The sequence below is a fragment of the Oncorhynchus mykiss genome, chromosome 10 (genome assembly GCF_057628025.1).
Source record: "Oncorhynchus mykiss isolate SJ-2025 chromosome 10, ASM5762802v1, whole genome shotgun sequence".
Classification (NCBI taxonomy): Eukaryota; Metazoa; Chordata; class Actinopteri; order Salmoniformes; family Salmonidae; genus Oncorhynchus; species Oncorhynchus mykiss.
Genome location: NC_143031.1, coordinates 36,327,172 through 36,354,123, shown reverse-complemented (window position 1 = coordinate 36,354,123; position 26,952 = coordinate 36,327,172). Strand labels below are relative to the sequence as shown.

Sequence of the window (26,952 nt, the reverse complement as noted above, 5' to 3'; positions counted from 1 at the left end):
GTACAGCCAGACCGACCGGTGACACATACAACACACTCACTATTACAGCAATCAATGCTAAATATTAGGATATATCTCAAAGGATGTAGCCGGGTCAATTCTCTAACTGTCAAACTGTGACTGGCAACCAAACACTCAGCCTCCAAAAACTGTAAGTCAGAATAGACATTTTTGTCTTTTAACAGAAACTCGTATCCAAAGCGACTTACAGGAGCAATTAGGGTTAAGTGCCTTGCTCAAGGGCACATCGACAGGTTTTTCACCTAGTCGGCTAGGGGATTTTAACCAGAGACCTTTCAGTTACTGACCCAACACTCTTAACCGATAGGCTACCTGCCCCCCAAATGACAGTAAGTTACAGTCATAACCAAAATTATTGGATCGCTTGATAAAGATTAACAAAAAATACTATATAAAATAAATAGTACAGATACTGAACTACACTGAGTGTACAAAACATTAAGAACACATGCTCTTTCCATGACATAGACTGACCAGGTGAATCCAGAGGTGAAGGTTATGATCCCTTATTGATGTCATTTAGTGTAGATGAAGGGGAGGAGACGGGTTAAAAGAGGATTTTTAAGCCTTGAGACAACTGAGACATGGATTGTGTGTGTGTGCCATTCAGAGGGTGAATGGGCAAGACAAAAAAGTAGCTGCTTTTGAACGGGGTATGGTAGTATGTGCCAGGCGCACCGGTTTGTGTCAAGAACTGCAAAGTTGATAGGCTTTTCACGCTCAACAGTTTCCCATGTGTATCAAAAATGGTCCACCACTCAAACGACATTCAGCCAAGCATTTGAGTCAACATGGGCCAGCATCCCTGTGGAATGCTTTCGAAACACCTTGTAGAGTCCATACCCCCAACCAATTGAGGCTGTTCTAATTCTTTGTATACTCAGTGTATATTGTAAGCTAAAAAAAATTGAAATTACATAATTTTATACTAACTCAATTGTATTAGAGAGAAATAATTAAAACATCTAAAAAAGATACGTGCCAAAATCTTTGGCACCCCTAAAGATTCTTATAAATAAATAAACAAAATTGAATCTGCATTAACATTCTTTGTTTTTAAATTGATATCTCTATTGTGGCCTTGTATGGCTTCCTGTTTCACTGGGGTACAAAAACGAGATAAAGCATATCAATTCATTTGTCATTTGTTGACTTTTATAAATCAGGCAATGGGTACAAAAAAACAACTGATAAACCAAATACTGCTTACCACTATTAGGGCACCAATTACAAATGTAGGATCTTAATTTGAGCCAGTTTGCTACAGCAGGAAAATTATCCTGCATCAACAGGAAATGTCAATTATTATGTTGATTATAATTAATGGACATTTTTTGTAGGGGTTGATACATTTTTCGTTACGGCAAATCAAGTCTTTTTAAACCTTGAATACACTACATTTTGCATTTCCTGTTGCACAGGAAAATTCTCCGCACAACAGAGTGATCAAATTAAGAAATTTAAAACCACTGGAACAGTGGTACATTTGCCTGGGGGAACGTGACGGAAGATGGAGGAAACTGAGGTTTTGTTTGAAACTGCTAGTGACCCATGAAGCTAATAGTACAGAAAGTGAGAATGAGTGGGACCCATTGGTGAAGAAAAGAGAAACGAGAAGTTAAGCTATGTTGGAAAATAGGAAACCACTAGACTCGTTTTTAGTCGGAGTCAGGGTTTTGGATCAATGCTACTTAGGAAATCCGTTTATCGTCTCCAGGAAAATCTGGAATGTGTTGGAGGAAAGTATGGAGTCAGTGAGAGTCACAAGAAGTGTTCTTATTTAGATTTTTGGTGTGTCTGCGGAGCAGAAGAAGTGTGTTTTAAGACTCAAAAAGATATTGGAGTGGAATGTTTCCTGTATAGATTTTTTTGTAGCAGTGCGCCTATCAAGGGTGTTATTTCTGGGGTGGTGCAATAAGTAAAGGCTGAGGATGTAACTGAAAACATTGATGGAGTGGTTGGTGCACGTCGACTGGCCTGTATGGTGGACGGAGAAAATAAATTCATTTCATCCATGCTACTGTTCTTTGATGAAGAGTATCTTTCTTCTCACATAAAGTTAGATTCATGAGATACCAAATCAAATCACATTTTATTGGTCACATACACATGGTTAGCAGATGGTATTGTGAGTGTAGCAAAATGCTTATAAAATGCTCTTACCCTGTAAGAGCTTTTGTGCACAAGGTCCTTCAGTGTCATAAATGTAAACGATTTGGTCATGTGTCAAGGGAAGAATATTGTATGCCAGATGAAGGGAAATGCTGCAACTGTGGAGGTGAACATGTGCCTAAATTCCTGGGGTGTCTTGTTAGGGTGAGTGAGAATGAGGTGGCGAGGGTAAGGAGTGTCCAGTGTGTCTCCTATCTGGAGACGGTGAGAAGATTGGAAGGAACGAGTGGCGGGGAAGAAGCAATGGTAGTAGAGTCTCCAAGACCAGTGAACCGAGGGATAGTGAAATGCTACATGTTAAAAAAGTGAACTTTGTATTATTTATTGCAGTGTTCATAATCTGTACAGCACAAGTGGAGAAGAAGTGGAAGTAAATAGGAATCATTGTGAATGCAGCTGAACCTTTTTTGTGGTCTTCGGGATTTCATAGCTGAGGCCTTGGAAGAAATCGTGTCAAAATCAAATCTAAATTATTGGTCACATACACGCGTTTAGCAGATGTTATTGCGGGTGTAGCGAAATGCTTGTGCTTCTAGCTCCGACAATGCAGTAACATCTAACAACTAATATCTAACAGTTTCACAACATATACCCAAAATACACGTAAATCTAAGTAAGGAATGGATTAAGAATATATACACATATATGTCAGAGTGGCATTGAACTAAGATACAGTGGCATAGTATAGAATACGTATGAGATGAGTAATGCAAGATACGGAGACATTATTAAAGTGGCTCGTGTTTCATTTCCTTAAAGTGGTCAGTGATTCCTAATCTATGTCTATAGGCAGCAGCCTCTGATGTGCTGGAGATGGCTGTTTAACAGTCAGTGGTGTAGTTGTCACGGCTTCTAGGAGTAGTGGGTGGAGAAGTAAGGCGCAGAGAGCAGAGGTAGTTCAATCGTGATATTTTAATCCAGAACAACAAGTAACGGTAACGCCAAACACTAAGGCGCATCACTTAAACCAGCCCAAAAGCAGGACCAAACAGTACGGAGAAAATAGTCCACGAGAATACACACCACATGAACAGAAAAACAAGCCCGCACAAAAGCAGGCGGGCATACCTGGTTTAAATAGCCCAAATCAAAACCCAAACAAGAAACAGGTGTAACACATCAGACAAAACTAACTGAAACAGAAAAGGGGATCGGTGGCAGCTAGTAGACCGGCGACGACGACCGCCGAGCGCCGCCAGAACAGGAAGAGGAACCACCTTCGGCGGGATTCGTGACAGTAGTATAGAATACAATAGAGTATATACATATGAAATGGGGGATGCAATATGTAAACACAATTTAAAAGTGACCAAGATACCGTAGAATAGTGTAGAGTGCAGTTTATGCATATGAGATGAGTCATGCTAGATACGGAACAGTATTATAGTGGCTAGTGATCCATTTCTAAAAGTGTCTAGTGATTCCTAATCTATATCTATAGGCAGCCGCCTCTGATGTACTAGTGATGGCTGTTTAGCAGTCTGACGGCCTTGAGATAGAAGCTGTTTTTCAGACTCTCGATCCCAGCTTTGATGCACCTGTACTGACCTTGCCTTCTGGATGATAGAGGGGTGAACAGGCAGTGGTTCGGGTGGTTGATGTCCTTGATGATCTTTTTGGCCTTCCTATGGCATCGGGTGGTGTCTGTGTGGGTGGACCATTTCAGGATGTCGTTGATGTGTACGCCGAGGAACTTGAAGATTTCCACCTTCTCCACTGCAGTTCCATCGATGTGGATAGTGGGGTGCCCCCTCTGCTGTTTCCTGAAGTCCATGATCATCTCCTTAGTTTTGTTGACGTTGAGTGAGAGGTTATTTTCCTGGCACCACACTCCCAGAGCCCTCACCTCCTCCCTGTAGGCTGTCTCATCGTAGTTGGTAATCAAGCCTTTTACTGTTGTGTCGTCTGCAAAATTGATGATTGAGTTGGAGGCGTGCTTGGCCATGCACTCATGGGTGATCAGGGAGTACAGGAGGGGGCTGAGCACGTACCCTTGTGGGGCCCCAGTGTTGAGGATCAGCGAAGAGGTGTTGTTCCCTACCTTTACCACCTGGGGGCGACCTGTCAGGAAGTCCAGGACCCAATTGCACAGGGCAGGGTTCAGACCCAGGGCCTCAAGCTTAATGATGAGCTTGGAGCGTACTATGTTGTTGAATGCTGAGCTATAGTCAATGAACAGCATTCTTACATAGGTATGCCTCTTGTTCAGATGGGACAGGGCAGTGTGCAGTGTGGTGGCGATTGCATCGTCTGTGGATCTATTGGGGCGGTAAGCAAATTGAAGTGGGTCTAGGGTGGCAGGTAAGATAGAGGTGATATGATCCATGTCTCTCAAAGCACTTCATGATGGCAGAAGTGAGTGCTACGTAATTTAGTTAAATTACCTTTGCTTTTTTGGTATAGGGACAATGGTGGCCATCTTGAAGCATATGGGGACAACAGACTGGGATAGGGAGAGATTGAATATATTTGTAATCACACCAGCCAGCTGCTCTGCGAATGTACCTCCAGCACCTGAGCCTTTATATTGACTTTATTGAGAACAACCAACAAATGCAGTCACCAGAGCGGTATCCTACGAAGCAAGCTAGATCTACTCAGGGTTAGCGTCTATTCCATTTGAAGCTTTATTCGTACTATGACGGTGTATATTGCTAGTCCGCCTGCAGGCTTGTAACTGCGTGTGCATGTCGCACATGGCTAGTTGAATGCCAAACTCTTCATTGAGACAATGCTGAAGCATTAATTCATGGGCTAGTCAGTGCCACATTTGTGCCGAATTCAAAATGAAAGACAAGTTTTATCTTGCAAATTCAGTAGGCTATGGTGTGAAAGAGGCTTTTAGAAGTGCCGTCTTTATTTTATTACTCATCGTTATGCCGTCTTTATTTTATTACTCATCGTTATGTCGTCTTTATTTTATTACTCATCATTATGCCGTCTTTATTTTATTACTCATCGTTATGCCGTCTTTATTTTATTACTCATCATTTATGCCGTCTTTATTTTATTACTCATCATTAATGCCGTCTTTATTTTATTACTCATCGTTATGCCGTCTTTATTTTATTACTCATCATTAATGCCGTCTTTAGTTTATTACTCATCGTTATGCCATCTTTATTTTATTACTCATCATTAATGCCGTCTTTATTTTATTACTCATCGTTATGCCGTCTTTATTTTATTACTCATCGTTATGCCGTCTTTATTTTATTACTCATCATTTATGCCGTCTTTATTTTATTACTCATCGTTATGCAGTCTTTAGTTTATTACTCATCATTATGCCGTCTTTATTTTATTACTCATCGTTAATGCAGTCTATTTTATTTCTCATCGTTAATGCCATCTTTAGTTTTCTTTCATGTGCTTATCAATGCTCAAGCACCTTTTTTCCCCAGGCCTATCGCTAGGTTATATTTATTATGTCATACAAAAGTGTTACATTATTTGAAGTTTAAAATGCATTCTGTCATGACTAAATGTGTAATGTGATATATTTTAACATTACTATTTTTTTACACACAAAAAACATTTGGTTAATAAAATATTTAATCAATAGTCTTCCTCAAATATTTGTTTTATTTACTTATCTAGGCAAGTCAGATAAGAACAAATTCTTATTTACAATGACGGCCTAGGAACAGTGGGTTTACTGCCTCAGGGGCAGAACAACAGGTTTTTACCTTGTCATCTTGGGGAGTCGATCCACCAACCTTTTGGTTACTGGCCCAACGCTCTAACCACTAGGCTACCTGCCTCCCCCATGGGGATGATGATGCAATCTTTGCAAGAGGGAGGGAATCTGATTTCATTGGTCCTCGGCTCAGGTGAGCCACTTTCGTAACACTGGTTCCGAGTTGAACTCAGAGTTGACCAAAATTACCTTGCTAATTCCTTAAACCCGCTTCATAGGACACTCCTCTGGAGTTTGCTAAATGGCGCTGGCACTTGGATTACAACCGGGTGCTATGGTCAGATGAGACAAAAATAAAGCTCTTTGGCCACACACACCAGTGGTGTGAAGAAGGATGCATATAAGAAAATGATCTCATATCTACTGTACAATATGGTGGTGGATCCTTGATATCATGGGGCTGTTTTTCTCTTGTTAAGGTTAACGGCATCATGAACTCTACCAAGTACCAGGACATTTTAGTCAAAAACCTGGTTGCCTCTATCAGGAGGCTGAAACTTGGTCACAAGTGGATTTTCTAGCAAGACAATGACCTCAAGCACACATCAAAATTCACCATGGAACCACAAAATCAACATGCAATAGCCATCTCAGTCTCCAGACTTGAACCCCGTTGAAAACCTGTGATTTGAATTGCAAGGGGCAGTCTGTAAGCGCAGAATGAAGCATATCAAGGATCTGGAAAGACTATGTATGAATGGTCTAAGATCCCTCCCAATGTGTTCTTCAATCTCATAAAACATTATGGAAAAAGGCTAAGTGCCGCTATCCTCCCAAGGGGAGGATGCACAAAGTATTGAAAACAGGGGAGCCAATAATTTGGACACATCTTTTTTAGATTTAATTTTTTTACTTTTCTATTAGTATAATATAATTTTGTTTGAGCATACCATATAGCTCAGTATTTGTATTATTTGTATTTTTTGCTAACTAACTTTTTTGCTAACACGCCCTGACCTTAGTTTTCTTTATTATTTTGGTTAGGTCAGGGTGTGACATGGGTGATTATACGTTTTTGTATGTTTATGGGGTTGTTACCAGTCTAGGGGTTTTGTATGTCTATGGTTGCCTAGATTGGTTCTCAATTAGAGGCGGCTGTTTATCGTTGTCTCTGATTGGGAACCATATTTAGGCAGCCATATTCCTTGAGTATTTCATGGGTGATTATCTATGTCTAATGGATGTTGCATGTTTTGCACTCAGTGTTGATAGCGGTCACGGTCGGTTTGTTATTTTGTTTGTTTCGTGTACTTCGTGTTATTTCATCTTACATTAAAAGTATGTATTCACATCACGCTGCGCTTTGGTCTCCTCACTATGACAAGTGTGACAAATAATTTCTGTTGTGGCTGTATTTTCCTTTTCATTGCATTATCAAAGAACGTGGCTTTATCCGTGCCTTCATAATTTTGCACAATTAAAATGGAAGCTGGTTTTAATATTGTTTTATAGCTGTGTTTTTAGTAATATCAACAACACTTTAATGTTCACACGCATGGGGAATGCACCTGGAGAAGGTCCCTGTTTTATAATGCATGATCATTTATTGAAGTTCATAAACTTGGACTTTTATCAGCTCTCTGGGCCAGAAGAATATGGAACACCAAGAATGATTAACATTTATAGTTAAGTGATAATTCATTTAAATCTTCCACACATACATACACACCACAGGAGGCTGCTGAGGGGAGGAAGGCTCATAATAATGTCTGGAATGGAGTGGATGGAATGGTAGCAAACACATGGAAACTATGTTTTTGATGTGTTCGATACCATTCCATTAATTCCGTTCGAGCCATTACTATGAGCCTGTCCTCCCCAATTAAGGTGCAACCTTGGTGGTACAAACATACTTGCCACACAGGAAACCTTCACTTGCCTTAGTCTAAATTACAAACAAGTCTGGAGAAACAACTTCATCATACACAGTGATCATCCTTAATCCTAGAAACCAGAGTAGGGTTGCAAATGGAGGGTATATTACTGGAAAGTAATGTGTGTGTCTCCTCCACAAATCGACAGATAGCTAACAACTCTAATAATAATGAAGATCCAGGAGGCAGGAATACCATTTGGGTTCTTTAGTAAGGATGATAGTAAAACTGCAATACAAAAAAGAGAAAATATGTATCACAACATGTTCTGCATCCATTCACATCAAGCAAACACAAAGGCATACAAATAATGATTTAGAAATACACCAATGAATAGCATGAATCCGTGAACTTACCGTCCCGAGCTAACAAGGAATAGGGCCTAGCTTAGCTAGCAAGGATAAAATGACTTGCAGAAAGAATTACAATTCTAATGACAGGAACATGTGCATACAATTACTGAAACCCAGTACACACAACTATGTATACATACAATGTAATTAAAATAATACAATCTCGTAACATACTAAGCACTGAAATTAGCCAGATACATACAAAGACAAGAAGCTAGCAACATTTCATCACGGAATAGGAGCTAGCATGCTAACACACAATGTTAAGTGGTTATCGTCACAGGTGTGTATATCCCCCCGCAAGAGGATACCAAGACGGCCATCAAGGAACTTCACTGGACTTTATGCAAACTGGAAACCATCTATCCTGAGGCTGCATTTATTGTAGCTGGAGATTTTAACAAAGCTAATCTGAGAACAAGGCTACCTAACTTTTATCAGCATATCGATTTCAGTACACGAGCGAGTAACACACTCGAACACTGCTACTCTAACTTCTGCGATGCATACAAGGCCCTCCCATACCCTCCTTTTGGCAAATCTGACCATGACTCCATCTTGTTGCTCCACTCCTATAGGCAGAAACTAAAACAGGAAGCACCCATGCTTAGGTCTGTCCAACGCTGGTCTGACCAATCAGATTCCACGCTTCAAGATTGCTTAAATCATGTGGACTGGGATATGTTCTGGGTAGCCTCAGACAACAACATTGACGTATTCGCTGACTCGGTGAGAGAGTGTATATGGAAGTGTATAGGAGATGTTGTACCCACTGTGGCTATTAAAACCTTCCCTAACCAGAAACCGTGGATTGATGGCAGCATTCGCGCAAAACTGAAAGCACGTACCATCGCATTTAATCATGGCAAGGTAACTGGAAACATGACCGGAAACATGACCGAATACAAACAGTGTAGCTATTCCCTCCGCAAGGCAATCAAACAAGCTAAGCGTCAGTATAGAGACAAAGTAGAGTCGCAATTCAATGGCTCAGACACGAGAGGTATGTGGCAGGGTCTATAGTCAATCACGGACTACAAAAGGAAAACCAGCCCCATCGCGGACAACGATGTCTTGCTCCCAGACAAACTAAACAACTTCTTTGCTCGCTTTGAGGACAACACAGTGCCACTGACTACTGCCCGCTACCAAAACCTGTGGGCTCTCCTTCACTGCAGCTAACGTGAGTAAAACATTTAAACGTGTTAAACCTCGCAAGGCTGCCGGCCCAGACGGCATCCCCAGCCGCGTCCTCAGAGCATGCGCAGACCAGCTGGCTGGTGTGTTTACGGACATATTCTATCAATCCTTATCGCAGTCTGCTGTTCCCACATGCTTCAAGAGGGCCACCATTGTTCCTGTTCCCAAGAAAGCTAAGGTAACTGAGCTAAATGACTATCGCCCCATAGCACTCACTTCCGTCATCATGAAGTGCTTTGAGAGACTAGTCAAGGACCATATCGCCTCCACCCTACCTGACACCCTAGACCCACTCCAATTTGCATACCACCCCAATAGGTCCACAGACGACACAATCGCAATCACACTGCACACTGCCCTAACCCATCTGGACAAGAGGAATACCTATGTAAAAATGCTGTTCATCGACTACAGCATTTAACACCATAGTACCCTCCAAACTCATCATTAAGCTCAAGACCCTGGGTCTCGACCCCGCCCTGTGTAACTGGATCCTGGACTTCCTGATGGGCCGCCCCCAGGTGGTGAGGGTAGGAAACAACATCTCCACCCCGCTGATCCTCAACACTGGGGCCCCACAAGGGTGCGTTCTCAGCCCTCTCCTGTACTCCCTGTTCACCCATGACTGCATGGCCATGCACGCCTCCAACTCAATCATCAAGTTTGCAGACGACTCTACAGTGGTAGGTTTGATTACCAACAACGACGAGACGGCCTTCAGGGAAGAGGTGAGGGCCCTCGGAGTGTGGTGCCAGGAAAACAACCTCACACTCAATGTCAACAAAACAAAGGAGATGATCATGGACTGCAGGAAACAGCAGAGGGAGCAGCCCCCTATCCACATTGACAGGACAGTAGTGGAGAAGGTGGAAAGTTTTAAGTTCCTCGGCGTACACATCACTGACAAACTGAAATGGTCCACCCACACAGACTGCATGGTGAAGAAGGCGCAGCAGTGCCTCTTTAACCTCAGAAGGCTGAAGAAACTCTGGCTTGTCACCAAAAACATTCACCAACTTCTACAGATGCAGAATCGAGAGCATCCTGTCAGGCTGTATCACCGCCTGGTACCGCAACTGCTTCCTCCCACAACCGTAAGGCTCTCCAGAGGGTAGTGAGGTCTGCACAATGATTCACCGGGGGCAAACTACCTGCCCTCCAGGACACCTACACCACCCGATGTCACAGGAAGGCCAAAAAGATCATCAAGGACAACAACCACCCGAGCCACTGCCTATTCACCCCGCTATCATCCAGAAGGTGAGATCAGAACAGGTGCATCAAAGCAGGGACCGAGAGACTGAAAAACAGCTTCTATCTCAAGGCCATCAGACTGTTAAACAGCCACCACTAGCACAGAGAAGTGGCTGCCTACCTACAGACTTGATATCATTGGCCACTTCAATAAATGGAACACTAGTCACTTTATTAATGCCACTTGAAGAATGTTTACATATCTCACATTACTCATCTCATATGTATATGATGTATACTGTATCATTCACTATCTATTCTTTACTATCGATTGCATCTTGGCCACTCTGTCACTGCTCATCCATATATTTAATACTTACATTGTAATATATTCTCATCCCATTCCTTTACTAGATTGTGTGTATTAGGTTTTGTTGTGGAATTTGTTAGATATTACCTGTTAGATACTGCTGCACTGTCGGGTCTAGAAGCATAAGCATTTCGCTACACTCGCAATAATGCCTACTAACCATGTGTATGTGACCAATACAATTTTAGAATTTTTTTATAAAGTGTATGGCGATTTGTTAGCTCAATTCGCTTAACACATTTGCGAACTTAAAAGCTTTAACAAAGATGTGAATACATGAAGCTGACAGAAATCAGTTTGTATTAAGGAAAGCATGTGCTAAACACTTGAAATCAACATGTACCAACTTACAGACATATATTTCCAAGGCCAAAACAGGAGCAGATGGGAAATCTAAATAAGAATGATCTAAATGAAAATATCACTTCATTTTTTTTAACCAATAGAAAATGAACTCAACAATACAGTGTGAAAATAAGCACATTAATACATCAAATATATATAACTAACCCGTATGTGATTAAATCTTTCACTAGATGGCAACTTCAACTTGTCTTGAACTGCTGTTCCACCATGACAAAGATTATTTTAAAATAATAGAAGGAGAAAGATGTAAAACAGTGGTCACTAACCGGTCAATCCGGATCTCCAAGACATTCCTAGTCTATCACCTAACATTTCTGTAAAAATAAAACAGCGATAAAGCCTTGCGTTCCTATTTTGTTTTATTCATTTCACGCGGTTGGTGGTACTGTAGGTGCACTTGATTCAGCAAGTAATGCAACAAAGTATCTATTACCGGTGTGATCATATACCTATTTTTTTAATATATATATATATAAATATATATACGGTACCAGTCAAAAGTTTGGACACACCTATTCATTCAAGGGTTTTTCATAGTTTAAAAACTGATTTTCCACATTGTAGAATAATAGTGAAGACATCAAAACTATGAAATAACATATGGAATCATGTAGTAACCAAAAAAGTGTTAAACAAACCAAAATATATTTTATATTTCAGATTCTTCAAAGTAGCCAGCTTTGCACACACTTGGCCAGATTTTCTCAACCAGATTCATGAGGTAGTCACCTGGAATGCATTTCAATTAACAGGTGTGCGATGTTAAAAGGCAATTTGTGGAATTTCTTTACATCTTAATGCGTTTGAACCAATCAGTTGTGTTGTGACAAGTTAGGGGTGGTATACAGAAGATAGCCCTATTTGGTAAAAGACCAAGTCCATATTATGACAAGTACAGCTCAAATAAGCAAAGAGAAATGACAGTCCATCATTACTTTAAAACATGGTCAGTCAATACGGAACATTTCTAAAACTTTTAACGTTTCTTCAAGTGCAGTCGTAAAAACCATCAAGCGCTATGATGAAACTGGCTCTCATGAGGACCGCCACAGGAAAGGAAGACCCAGAGTTACCTCTGCTACAGAGTATAAGTTCATTAGAGTTAACTGCACTTCAGATTGCAGCCCAAATAAATGCTTCACAGAGTTCAAGTAACAGACACATCTCAACATCAACTGTTCAGAGGAGATTGCGCGAATCAGGCCTTCATGGTCAAATTGCTGCAAAGGAACCACTACTAAAGGACACCAATAATAAGAAGATACTTTCTTGGGGCAGGAAACACGAGCAATGGACATTAGACAGGTGGAAATCTGTCCTTTGGACTGATGAGTCAAAATTCGAGAATTCTGGTTCCAACGACTGTGTCTTTGTGAGACGCGGAGTAGGTGAATGGATGATCTCTGCATGTGTGGTTCCCACCGTGAAGCATGGAGAAGGAGGTGTGATGGCGTGGGGTGCTTTGCTGGGGACACTGTCAGTGATTTATTTAGAATTCAAGGCACACTTCACAGCATTCTGCAGCGATACGTCATCCCATCTGTTTTGCGCTTAGTGGGACTATCATTTGTTTTTCAACAGGGCAATGACCCAACACACCTTCAGGCTGTGTAAGGGCTATTTGACCAAGAAGGAGAGTGATGGAGTGCTGCATCACATGACCTGGCCTCCACAATCACCCTATTATTCTACAATGTAGAAAATAGTAAAAATAAAGAAAAACCCTTGAGTGAGTAGGTGTATCCAAACCTTTGACTGGTAGTGCATATATAATACATTTTTACACACTCAATATTTCTTTGTTGTAAATGTTTTGGCGCCAAACTGGTGGTAGTTGTGAAAAAGTCTATATTTGGCAAAGTTAATTGAAAATAAGTTAATTGAAATTAATGCCATTGTTAATTAGATGCTATTTTCATTAATTAGGTTATTTTCTTTTGAACCATATGGTCAATTCAGTAGAATTATGGACACATAAATACTATATATGAATACACTTTTTAAAAGTTATTCAAGTATACATTTCCAAAGTTACCATAGATTACCTGTTAATTACCTAAATGAATGAAGATTCCAGTAACTTTAGTAAATGACCGGTAGCTTTGCAACCCTAAACCAGAGTGAGTTAAGGCACAGTGCACTATTCAGACCCCTTGACTTTGTCCACATTTTGTTATGTTACATCCTTATTCTAAAATGGATTAAGTAAAAGCATTTCCTCATCAATCTACACACAATACCCCATAATGACAAAGCAAAAACATTATTTACATAAGTATTCAGACCCTTTACTATGAGACTCGAAATTGAGCTCAGGTGCATCCTGTTTCTACAACTTTATTGGAGCCCACCTGTGGTAAATTCAATTGATTGGACATGATTTGAAAAGGCACACACCTGTCTATATTAGGTCCCACAGTTGAAATTGCATGTCAGAGCAAAAACCAAGCCATGAGGTCAAAGGAATTGTCCGTAGAGCTCCAAGACAGGATTGTGTCGAGGCACAGATCTTGGGAAGGGTACCAAAAAATGTCTGCAGCATTGAAGGTCCCCAAGAACACAGTGGCCTGCATCATTCTTAAATGGAAGAAGTTTGGGACCACCCAGACTCTTCCTAGAGCTACCCCAGTAGGGTGGGTGTGTGGAGGGAGGGAGGATGTGGAGCGGAGCACCCATTGCATCTGGAGTCATGTGTCTGCTGGGTGAATTGATCTATGCTAAAGGTCACAGTAACCTTACAGAGAATATAAGCACTGAGTGATCACATCACCTGGAAAGAATAGGACTCCACCTACACTATATGGCAGGCCTCTCTGCTTTACAATACAGTCCTGCTTCAACTCCTGAGCTGCCTCATCTGAGGTAATTGACGTCTGACTTTCGACCTGTGGCTACGGCAGGCCAGCCTGGAGGTTACCTCTGTCCGAGTTTGAGCAGAATTGAAGTCTCTCATAGGTAGCATAAACACTATCATTGCTGGAAAACAAATTTCAAATCATTCATGAAAGAGGTAGAGTGAATGAAAAAAACTCCATCTCAACGCATTCACATCAAAGCCTAATCATATTTATTGACTGCTGCTACTAGAGACTGAGTTGGATGGTAGAGGTGTCGGATGAAACAATTTTAACACAAGACCATGCGGTGACAGAGAGGGATCCCATTTGTTAAAAAAGACTAAGTTAGGATGAGAGAGAAAGAGAGAGAGAGAGCCTGTTGGCCTGGGGGTAGGTTTATGACAGTCATAAATACCTCTTTCCCCCTTTTTCTTCTCTCTACCCTACTGATGTTACATTTGCAAACCCCTTGGTTAACATAGAGATTCTGGGAACATCAGAAGGTGGGGGGAAATGAACTATATTCTGGTAATCCGACCAATTGAACATATGCGGTGGTACTTAATGAATATGATGTCAGTTCGGGTTGTCATCTGAGACATTCTCATCAATTATAAGATGGCATAAACTCTACAGTGAAAAGTCGACACATCAGAGTTATCGGATTCACATGGAATTGTTGTTCAATTTAAATGTTTGAATATGAAATTATTCGTGATGGGATGAAATGTGATTTTAGCTTCTAAAATGTGAGATTTGGGTTTTCATAAGATAGGGCTCTGCTCAATCAGTGGCCCGCCCCTGTGAAGGGACATGGGCTATAAAACTTTTTAAACACGCCCTCCTCTCCCTTCCTATATGAAGCCTTGACAACAATATAAGCTCCTGTTCCGAGGATGTGAGGACGACGGTCCGATGTCAGAATGCTTCAGATAATAACTACAGAACGAAGCCAACATCAGCGTGAGCTTTGGATGCGAATGGTATGAACTTTGAACTCTTATTCACTACAGTGATACCTCCTAGCCGTTGAGTTAGCAGCAACAGCAGCTGCAAACGAGGGTTAGGAAGGAACAGACAGAGTATCCCGTCTATCACACAACGACGTTACTACAACGTATTCAATTGACCACCAGAGACATTCTTCAAAGTACAAAGGACTCGGTTTGGCAACACGGCCTTCCATCTACCACCAACCTACCGAAGCGCAGCTCAGAGTAAATATTTATTGCATTTTCCTTTTCCAAATGGGCGGTCATTTGGAATGCATAAGATACTATATTTACGATAGCACGGCTTCGCCCTTTGTTCCTCAGTCTTCCCGCTCTTTCACTCAAACCCAGACCCTGTTCTTTTGTGTAACAAGCTGTCATATCTGTTCTGCCCGCTAGGAACGTTTTCCTTTATGACGTAATTTGTAGTCAAGTTATGATTAATTCTGTGTATGTGTAATTCTGTGTGATTAGTTAGGTATTTACTAAATAAATAATTCAACCCAATTTTGTATTGCTGATTCAACTTGTTAGCCAGGGTTCGTGAAGATAACCAAGAATTTACAACTTTCAGATGAGACTGAATTAAGGTGATGATTAATATTGACTGCTATTGATGTAAAATATTACTAGGTCTTTAAGAGTTTATTCGGAAGATAACAGCTCTATAAATATTATTTTGTGGTGCCCCGACTCTCTAGTTAATTACATTTACATGATTAGCTCAATCAGGTAATATTAATTACGGATAAATTATTTTATAGAATAGCATGTCACTTAATGCGGCATAGCCAAAGACACGACACTGTCCAGTATTATATACATGGCTATGATAATATAATTTTACAGTTATTTGAGTGCATTACACCTATATCTAAATACGCCATCAGGAGGATAAACAAGGGGAAATTCACCATACCACAGTCTGCCTACGTAGGATACTAGCTTAATCCACTGGGAAGTTGTAAACCAGATGTATAGTGTATACGTGGTGAAAGACCTCTTCCATCACATACAGACATGCCAAAACCTCGCCACCATCCTCATTGGGAATGTCAACACTATGACTCTGGCCTGTATTCATTTGCTTGCCAGATGCTCTCATCCCTGGACATCAAACACTTGTCTTTTACCCTTTGACAGGTAGCTTACACTCACAAACTGCTTTTCATCAGCCACAGTTTATTACACATAGCGTTATCTGCTGCTAAAATGTTACCGTGTTAATATGGGGTGTTGAGACATTTGGTTCAGCATTATGCCATTGGAGGACTGCCTGAAAGCACTGGGACTGAGTAATCTGAGGGTGTTCCTATTGAAATAGCATAGTAGTAAAAGCATAAGTAGCTCATTTGAATGGTTTTCAGCCTCATTCCATGTGAATAAAATATCATTGTGAGAGAATGTACTGTGGATACATACAGAACCAGTCAAAAGTTTGGACACACCTACTCCTTCAAGGATTTTTCTATATTTTTACTAATTTCTACATTGTAGAATAATAGTGGAGACATCAAAACTATGAAATAACACATATGGAATCATGTAGTAACCAAAAAGTGTTAAACGAATAAAATACATTTTGATTCTTCAAAGTAGCCACCCTTTGCCTTGATGACAGCTTTGCACACTCTTGGCATTCTCTCAACCAGCTTCAACTGGAATGCTTTTCCAACAGTCTTAAAGGAGTTCCCACATATGCTGAGCACTTGTTGGCTGCTTTTCCTTCATTCTGTGGTCCAACTCATCCCAAACCATCTAATTTGGGTTGAGGTCCGGTGATTGTGGAGACCAGGTAATCTGATGCAGCACTCCATCACTCTCCTTCTTGGTCAAATAGCCCTTACACAGCCTGAAGGTGTGTTGGGTCATTGTCCTGTTGAAAAACAAATGATAGTCTCACTAAGCGCAAAACAGTTGGGATGGCGTATCGCTGCAGAATGCTGTGGTAGCCATGCTGGTTAAGTGTGTCTTGAATTCTAAATACATCACTGACAGTGTCACCAGCAAAGCACCCCCACACCATCACACCCCCTCCTCCATTCTTTACAGTGGGAACCACATCTGCAGAGAACATCAATTCACCTACTCCGCGTCTCACAAAGACATGGTGGTTGGAAACAAAAATCTCAAGTTTGGACTCTTCAGACCAAAGGACAGATTTCCACCAGTCTAATGTCCATTGCTCGTGTTTCTTGGCCCCAGCAATTATTTTCTCCTTATTGGTGTCCTTTAGTAGTAGTTTCTTTGCAGCAATTCGACCATGAAGGCTTAATTCACTCAGTCTCCTCCGAACAGTTGATGTTGAGATGTGTCTGTTGCTTGAAATCTATAAGGCATTTATTTGGGCTGCAATTTCTGAGGCTGGTAACTCTAATGATCTTATCCTCTGCAGCAGAGGTAACTCTGGGTCTTCCTCTCATGTGACGGTCCTCATGAGAACAAGTTTCATCATAGCGCTTGATGGTTTTTGCGACTGCACTTGAAGAAACTTTAAAAGTTCTTGAAATTTTCCGGATTGATTGACCTTCATGTTGACCTTAATGATGGACTGTCATTTCTCTTTGCTTATTTGAGCTGTTTCTTTTCCAATATATGGACTTGGTCTTTTACCAAATAGGGCTATCTTCTGTATACCACCCATACCTTATCACAACATAAGTGATTGGCTCAAACACATTAATAAGTAAAGAAATACCACAAATTACCTTTTAACAAGGCACGCCTGTTAATTAAAATGGATTCCAGGTGACTACCTTGTGAAGCTGGTTGAGAGAAGAGTGTGCCACGTGTGTGCAAGGCTGTCATCAAGGCAAAAGGTGACTACTTTGAAGAATCGGAAATATAAAGCATATTTTGATTTGTTTAACACTTTTTGGGGTACTACATGATTCCATATGTGTTATTTCCTAGTTTTGATGTCTTCACTATTATTCTACAATGTAGAAAATAGTACAAATAAATAATAACCCTGGAATGTTTCGGTGTGTCCTTACCTTTGACTGGTACAGTATACTGTAAATATCAGTGCTCGAGCGATGCAGAGTTAGGAACTTTATCTTAACAGGGAAGTCTGAATGTATGTAAACAACGTTGTAGAGGGCTTAATGGGAAGACAGAAGAGAGGTGTACTGTCACGAACGTCGTCAGGGAAAGTTACCGGACCAAGGTGCAGCGTGGTAAGCGTACATTTCTTTTTATTTTGAATGTCGCCAACAAAAACAACCATGAAGCTTACTAGGGCTATACAGGCCACTAACAAAGACAGCTGCCTCTGATTGGGAACCACACTCGGCCAAACACGCAGAACTACAAAACATAGAATGCCCACCCCACATCACACCCTGACCTAACCAAATGGAGAAATAAAATGGCTCTCTATGGTCAGGGTGTGACATGTACACAGTGAGACAGGACATTAGAGTGCCTCTAGCCTCCACTGTGGTCAGAAAAACATTGTTTGTTGCTGTCTGTAAACAGCAGAAGGGTTTGAGGGTAAAGACCAGGGGTCTGACAGATGGTTGCTGATGTAAATTGGTCCATATTGATTTGCAGCATGCTAGTTGTGACCCAGAAATACCTTCCCTATTTTTACCCCATTGCATGCGCACACAGTACGTCAGAGAATTGACAGTGACAGTCAAAAACACAGAGCGCTGTCCTCACCCTAACTGTGCTTTGACGAGCAGCTCAAATGCCAACGCCAGCCTCCCAGCAGGCCTGTCTCCATCAGCAAACAAGGCTCTGGAGGATCATAGTTAGAGCTGAGCATCACCCACGTAGAAAGGCACCCCACTGACAAGTGCTGTGTAGAGACAGCTACGCATCACAGAGATAAGAGTCCACTGTGGCATCACTAATGGGCAGAGACATCATGGGGCTCTGTGGTCAACAACATCCCTGACTATCTCTGAAGCTGAACTGCCTTGATGCCTTGCACAGACACATGCCTGCCTGCCTGCCTGTCTGTCAGTTTGCATAGAAGATCAACTGAAACTGTCAGAGGACTCATGGGAGGATTTTGTGGACATATTCAGCAATTACAGTGCTGAGTGGGAAGAAGAGAAGTCGCTGATATAAGTTCTACACAAATAAAATGAAGTGTTTCGTAACACTAAAATGAGTGGCAAATGAGCTACCACCACCTTAAACATAAACTTTGCTGGAGTATTTAGTAGCCCCATTCATTCTTTCCTTTACACGGATCAGTCGTCCTGGTCCCTTTGCAGAAAAACAGCCCCAAAGCATGATGTTTCCACCCCCATAATTCACAGTAGGTATGGTGTTCTTTGGATGCAACTCAGCATTCTTTGTCCTCCAAACACAACGAGTTGAGTTTTTACCAAAAAGTTCTATTTTGGTTTCATCTGACCATATGACATTCTCCCAATCTTCTTCTGGATTATCCAAATGCTCTCTAGCAAACTTCAGACGGGCCTGGACATGTACTGGCTTAAGCAGGGGGACATGTCTGGCACTGCAGGATTTGAGTCCCTGGCGGCGTAGTGTGTTACTGATGGTAGGCTTTGTTACTTTGGTCCCAGCTCTCTGCAGGTCATTCACTAGGTCCCCCCGTGTGGTTCTGGGATTTTTGCTCACCGTTCTTGTGACAATTTTGATCCCACGGGGTGAGATCTTGCGTGGAGCCCCAGATCGAGGGAGATTATCAGTGGCCTTGTATGTCTTCCATTTCCTAATAATTGCTCCCACAGTTGATTTCTTCAAACCAAGCTGCTTACCTGTTGCAGATTCAGTCTTCCCAGCCTGGTGCAGGTCTACAATTTTGTTTCTGGTGTCCTTTGACAGCTCTTTGGTCTTGGCCATAGTGGAGTTTGGAGTGTGACTGTTTGAGGTTGTGGACAGATGTCCTTTATACTGATAACAAGTTCAAACAGGTGCCATTAATACAGGTAAAGAAGAAGTTACAGGTCTGTGAGAGCCAGAAATCTTGCTTGTTTGTAGGTGACCAAATACTTATTGTCCACCATAATTTGCAAATAAATTCATTACAAATCCTACAATGTGATTTTCTGGATTTTTATTCTCTTTTTGTCTGTCATAGTTGAAGTGTACCTATGATGAAAATTACAGGCCTCTCTCATCTTTTTAAGTGGGAGAACTTGCACAATTGGTGGCTGACTAAATACTTTTTTGCCCCACTGTACATTTGCCATCTTACTGCCCCAGCATTCAGGGGTTACATTTATTGCCTCCCCTGTCCAACTTTCACTCCATAATAAAGGTGGAATTTCACAAAAATATATTATCTCTAGGCCATATTCAGACTTGAGATAAGATGATTTAACATGACTTGAGTCCATGTTAAGTCTACTCATCTCAAGTCTGGAACGGGCTCCAGTGCTCAGTGTAACAAGGGTGGTTTAGCACACCAGTTTAGTCTTGAAGACTGGCTGAGTGCACTAAGGCAGTGTTTTGACAAGTGGGAGACCCGGTTTCACATCCACCTTCTTACATGAATGCCATTGATGAAGGCCCGCTATACACATGTGACCTCTGCTATAACTTGCATAGCCCTAAACATTTTGATTGTAACATTATTTATAATCTCACAATGGGCTTGGCAACTGTAGCTTATAATTAGTGCTAAAGTCTACCCTGGAAAAATGATTCAATTCCCAGTGTCTTCTTTCAAATGTTAATCAAAATATTTAATGAAAATACTCAATCAATATTTATGCTATAAACCATTTACAATTTAAAACCATTTGATTGTATGGGAGACAGTCTGCCAAAACATAATTTTAATGTTTTAATGTTGCCTTTTAAATGCACTGAAACACCAAAAGTATTTTCCCAACACTCACTTAAGAACAGAATTATTCAGATTAAAGAACCAATTTGGGTGTTTCAGAGTACTTCCAGTCTATTTTTAAATACATTCAGTGTATCATAACATTTACATTGGGTTTACATTAAAACAGCAGATCTCACCATAGGCACACTACTTTTTATGGTTTTATTACACAATGACGGTGTTGTGAGTCTTTCTATTTTAACAGTGTACACTCCCAAAACAAGAAAACAGACAGACCAGTTAAAAGATTGTAATACAAGGGTGGGTTGGAAAGGTTATGATTATAATTGCCCAAATGAGGTAGCCTTGTAATTACAAGACTGTGCAGTGAACATTCATGTAAGCTTGTGAGATTGAGAGGCTTGCGAGGCTAGAAATGAGGCTGAGAACAGATGAATCCATTGCTCTGTTGACTTACTAGGATACTTCAAAACAGAATCAATATATAGTAAGCCCTTTCATGAGTAAATACATGTTTGCTCTCAGGGTTTGATACCCAGTTCAATCACAAATAGATATCTCATGTGTAAGTGGCCCTCATGCTAATATCCTTGCTTCTGTGCTATACAAACGGTCCTTCCCTAGACAATGAGCTCTATCCTGTAGGGAGAGTCATAATAACAGCCTGTCAGCCAGTCATGGATAATTAAGTGTTGATTTCACCTTGCCTGGTGGGACCCCAGGGACTGAGGATGCTATCACTGTCTGACTATCACTGTTTATAAAACGAATAATATCCCTCATCACACTGACCGCTGCATTTCAACCAGCCACTGTTTACCATGAATAAAGCTAAAATAAACACAATCGCCCATGCAGACACACATAAACATTGAGCCAATGCTGCTTTCTTATCTGACCGCTATGAACGCCCTCTAGCCAAACACGTTTCCTCAGCACAGCAATAAGGACCAGGCTAATGATGCAGACAGTCAATATGGAAGAGGAGGGGCAGCTTCTACACTAAATGTACCAGAGAGAGAGAAGGACGACATTAAACAAGTTTTAAAAAGCTGAAATAAATTACGAAAAACATTACCAACACTGAAAGTTAACAAAAATGTAACTTTTTTTTAATACTCTTCTGTGGCTGTAAAAGAGCTGGATCTAGGCTTTGGGGTTAAAAGAAAAAAAAATAGATATAGTACCAGTCAAAAGTTTGAACACACCTTTCATATATGAGATTCTTCAATGTAGCCACCCAATACCTTGTTGACAGCTTTGCACACTCTTGGCATTCTCTTAACCAGCTTCATGATGTAGTTACCTGGAATGCATTTCAATTAACAGGTGTGCAATGTTAAAAGGCAATTTGTGGAATTTCTTTCCTTCTTAATACATTTGAGCCAATCAGTTGTGTTGTGACAAGGAAGGGGTGGTATACCGAAGTTACCCTTGTTTGGTAAAAGACCAAGTCCATAGTATGGCAAGAACAGCTCAAATAAGCAAAAATAATTGACAGTCTATCATTGCTTTAAGACATGAAGGTCAGTCTATACGGAAAATTTAAAGAACTTGGAAGTTTCAAGTGCAGTCGCAAAAAACATGAAGAGCTATGATGAAACTGGCTCTCATGAGGCCTGCCATAGGGAAGGAAGACCCAGAGTTACCTCTGCTGCAGAGGATAAGTTCATTAGAGTTACCAGCCTCAGAAATTGCAGCCCAAATAAATGCTTCACAGAGTTCAAGTAACAGACACGTCTCAACATCAACTGTTCAGAGGAGACTGAGTGAATCAGGCCTTCATGGTCGAATTGCTGCAAAGAAACCACTACGAAAGGACAGCAATAAGAAGAAGAGACTTGCTTGGGGCAGGAAACACAAGCAATGGACATTAGACTGGTGGAAATCTGTCCTTTGGTCTGATGAGTGCAAATGTGAGATTTTTGTTTCCAACCACCGTGTCTTTGTGAGACGCGGAGTAGGTGAACGGATGATCTCCGCATGTGTGGTTCCCACCGTGATTCATGGAGGAGGAGGTGTGATGGTGTTGGGATGCTTTGCTGGTAACACTGTCAGTACTTTATTTAGAATTCAAGGCACACTTAACCAGCATGGCCACTGCTGCATACTGCAGCGATACGCCATCCCATCTGGTTTGCGCTTAGTGGGACTCATTTGTTTTTCAACAGGACAATGAACAAAACACACCTCCAGGCTGTGTAAGGGCTATTTGACCAAGAAGGAGAATGATGGTTTTGCATCACCAGACCTCAACCCAATTAAGATGGTTTGGGATGAGTCGGACCACAGAGTGAAGGAAAAGCAGTCAATAATTGCTCAGCCTATGTGGGAACTCCTTCAAGACTGTTGGAAAAGCATTCCAGGTGATGCTGGTTGAGAGAATGCCAAGAGTGTGCAAAGCTGTCATCAAGGCAAAGGGTGGCTACTTTGAACAATCTCAAATATAAAATATATTTTGATTTGTTTAACACTTTTTTTTGGTTACTGCATGATTTCATATGTGCTATTTCATAGTTTGATGTCTTCACTATTATTTTACAATGTAGAACATAAAGAAAACCCCTGGAATGATTAGGTGTGTCCAAACTTTTGATTGGTTCTGTACATTTGGGGTTGGGGGCCCCCTGAAGGTCTCCCCCATAGAATTAGGAATTAGAATACTAGAATGGCCATGAAACTTCTAATGACGGGATAAAGGTCAGCCATTTTGGTCAGGGAGTTGTTCAACCATGGTTTGCCAGTGCTGTAATAAGATATTGTGCCATTATGACAACATTCCATTAAAACAATGCAGTCAATCCACAGCCATACACTGGCTGGAATCAGTAGATGACAGGACTTAGACAAGTACTGATATTGTATCATATAATAACTCTCAGCTTTCAAAGAATACAAAAATGTGGACATTTATGGTCTTTGTTTTACTTTCCTGCATAAGTCAAATCCGGATTATGCCTCTACTGCCATTTATTCCAATTAGACTGGGTTGGATTTCTCCCTGACCAATATGGCTGCCATTTTCACCCCATTCTGGAATTTTGAGGGTTTATGACATAGCCTCTCTAGTATTTGAATAGGACTTCTATGGTAGGCCCCCTCCCCGAACAGTCGTAAAAAAATAATAACAATTGCTGTAACACTGCAAAATGTTCTCTCAGCATCATGGCAACGTGTAGAATAGCAGGAAAATAGCTTTAAAAATGCTCAATTATCTCTGCCTTATTGCAAAATGTGTAGAATAGCATGGGATTAGCTATAAAACTGCACGTGTTCCTCTCTGCCCCATGGCAATATGTGTAGAATTGCAGGAAATTAGCTTCAAAATGCACAACTCTTTTAGAATCATTGCAAAACATGTAGAATAGCATGAGATTAACTATAAAACTGCAAATTGTTATCCTTACCCGATGGCAAAATGTGTAGAATTTTAGGGGGGGGGGGGGGGGGGGGCTAACAGGTGGCTATCGTACCTCTGACACACAGACTAAGACACAGATACACAAACGCTCCACATTGCCACCAGTAAAACATGAACCATTTGGTTGAATCGGAAAGTCCACCTGCATTTGACAAGTCTAAACAGCACAGCCATACCAGAGGCCTCTATCAATCAGCTGAGCATGGAAATTATAAACACTTCCAACTCTGAGCTGGTGGGAATCATCTTTCTTTCACATAGATTTACTCACTACTGCATGCAACGGATTTTAGGTGAAACATTATAAAAAAGAAGAAACCAGCACACTGCTCTTGACTGACAGCTGTCACTATGGTGACTGATCATATCTCTAAGAGACTGACATAAGCCAGTCCTTAAGTTTGTGGAGTACAGATACTTGTGGCAGGAGACAGACGGTGTGAGGCTGGGACAGATAAGGAGTCTTACCTGTACGGAGTTTGAGTACGCCCCTCTCTCCTCCATTGGCGGGAACACCTGCCGTCCTGCTCCCCTGAAGAAGCGAAACAGGGCAATAAGAACCCACCGCAGCATAATGCCTGTGTTTCTATTGCTTCCTCTTATCTCTCTGTCTCTTTTTCTTTATCTCTGTGTTTCGTTTTCTATTTGTCTCTGTCCTTCAGCCACTAATAATATCTTTCTATCAGTCTCTTTGGCTCTCTTCATCTATTACTCTCCTGGTTGTCAGAGTAAGTGGAGACAGTCTCAGTACATAAACAAGCCTACACATTTCTGTGCATGCTCCAGGCTTCTCTCTCGTTCTAACACTCTCTCTGTCTCTCTCTCAAGACTCTCTTCAAATCTCCTCCCCTCCAACATTCTCTCCACTCAGCCCCACCCCCCTTGTCTGTCATAATAATACTGTGAGTGGGGTTATTATGTTGTGTGTGTGTGTGTGGTTTAGGCAATCCGTATGTGCACACTTGTATGGAAACTGCATGTTTGTGTGAATGTCTGTGAATATCCCCAATGTCATCCCCACCTGCTCCAGAACAACTGCAGGGTTCCAAAAACAGACAGAGGAGCAAAGAGGAAATACCTTCAGAAGTATCTCACTCTCCCCCCTCTGTCTTTCGCTCGCTCGCTCTCTCACTCACACGCACGCTCACACGCACGCACGCTCACACACACTCACGCTCACACACACACACACACACACACACACAGTGATATTGATCTTTAAGTGCCGGTGAGTGAGAGAGATATTGTTTCAGACCAGGGTCAGAGAGGCTTGCTGGCTCAGTGGGGGTTGCCTTTGTGCAAGCTCCTGTAACAGAAGGCTTCATGGAGCAACATTCTATCACATTAGCTTACAATAGCACTGTCAGGTTGGTCTGTAGAGTACCGTAGGTAGCCTGTGATAACTAGTTGGTTTTAAATGTAATTAAATTAAGGTATTAAATAAGTTTTAATAATCCAGGAGGATGATTGTTACATCAATGTGACATCAATGATGATGTTTGGTCCCATGATGAGGCATCTCTATTGACACAATATCCATTTGACTCTGAGTCATATTAGCAACAAAACAGTCAAGAGGTGGTAGGTAGCATCATATGACTTTCCAGATAAAAGGTTTGGTTAATGATAGGCAAAGGCTGAACACAGATAGGACATTGGGGGAATAATATGCAACACAATGTCCTTTATATGATAATGAGGGCAAATAACAAAGACCCTGATATCATAACTGGCCTGTCCCCTGTCAAGAGTTACTGAAAATATTTTCAGTTACCTACTGAAAAGCACAGCAAAGAAAACAACCATAAATCCACCAGCATGTGCAATTGGCATAACTTTGAAATGAGACACAGATAATAAGACAAAGAAGGGCCTCCTGAGTGGCGCAGCGTTCTAAAGCACTGTATTGCAGTGCTTGAGGTGTAACTACGGACCTGTGTTCGATCCCATGCTGTGTCACAACTGGCCATGACCAGGAGTTCTATAGGTCGGTCCACAATTGGCCCAGCGTCGTCTGGGTTAGGGGAGGGTTTGGCCGGGGGGGGCATTATGTAGCTCATTGAGCTCAAGCGACTCCTTGTGGTGGGCCGGGCGGGTGCAGGCTGACTTCAGTTGTCAGTAGAACAGTTTTTCCCCTGACACATTAGTCCAGCTGGCTTCCTGGTTAAGTGGGCGGGTGTTAAGGAGCATGGTTTGGCGGGTAATGCTTCGGAGCACGCTTGACTCAACCTTCGCCGAGCCCTTTTGGAAGTTTTAGGGATGAGACAAGATCATAATTGAAATTGTGAGAAAAAGGGGGAATAATAATAAGACAAATAAAACTTTATAGGCTCGTGTGATTCTATTAGCTCTGAATAAAATAAACTCAATCTCCCATCAAGCTTAAAAACTGAATTACAGTATATGGGTCTTTCTATAAACTAGGGTATCAGTGAGGATTTCCTACACTGGACAACTTTTTACGGCTGTGGATAAGTAATTGATAACAATCTGACAATTATTTTCATGTCATTACATTAAGACATAAGGGGGGGGGGGGGGATCATAGCTATATTCAATGAAATTCACGAGTTGATTTAAAACCTGTTTAACAATTTATCATGGTTGGTGTCTTGGCGGATTTGTCCAAAATCGTGTGACATAAAACCATTTCTGTAGTAACCAAAGAAATGTTAA

At 41.3% G+C, this 26,952-nt stretch overlaps 1 protein-coding gene across 2 annotated transcripts in view; it reads right to left on the bottom strand.

The window, feature by feature from the left end:
- Nucleotides 1-25,101, bottom strand: part of LOC110533099 (cGMP-dependent 3',5'-cyclic phosphodiesterase) — a 41,360-nt gene extending 16,259 nt beyond the window's left edge. Inside the window, exon 1 of one of the 2 annotated variants that reach the window (XM_036990171.2) lies at nucleotides 24,745-25,101. In XM_036990171.2, the coding sequence (XP_036846066.1) occupies nucleotides 24,745-24,849 (105 nt within the window). In that variant the 5' untranslated portion in view covers nucleotides 24,850-25,101. The remainder of the gene's footprint in view (nucleotides 1-24,744) is intronic. The other variant, XM_090186508.1, reaches the window with a different exon arrangement.
- Nucleotides 25,102-26,952: the final 1,851 nt, after the last annotated feature.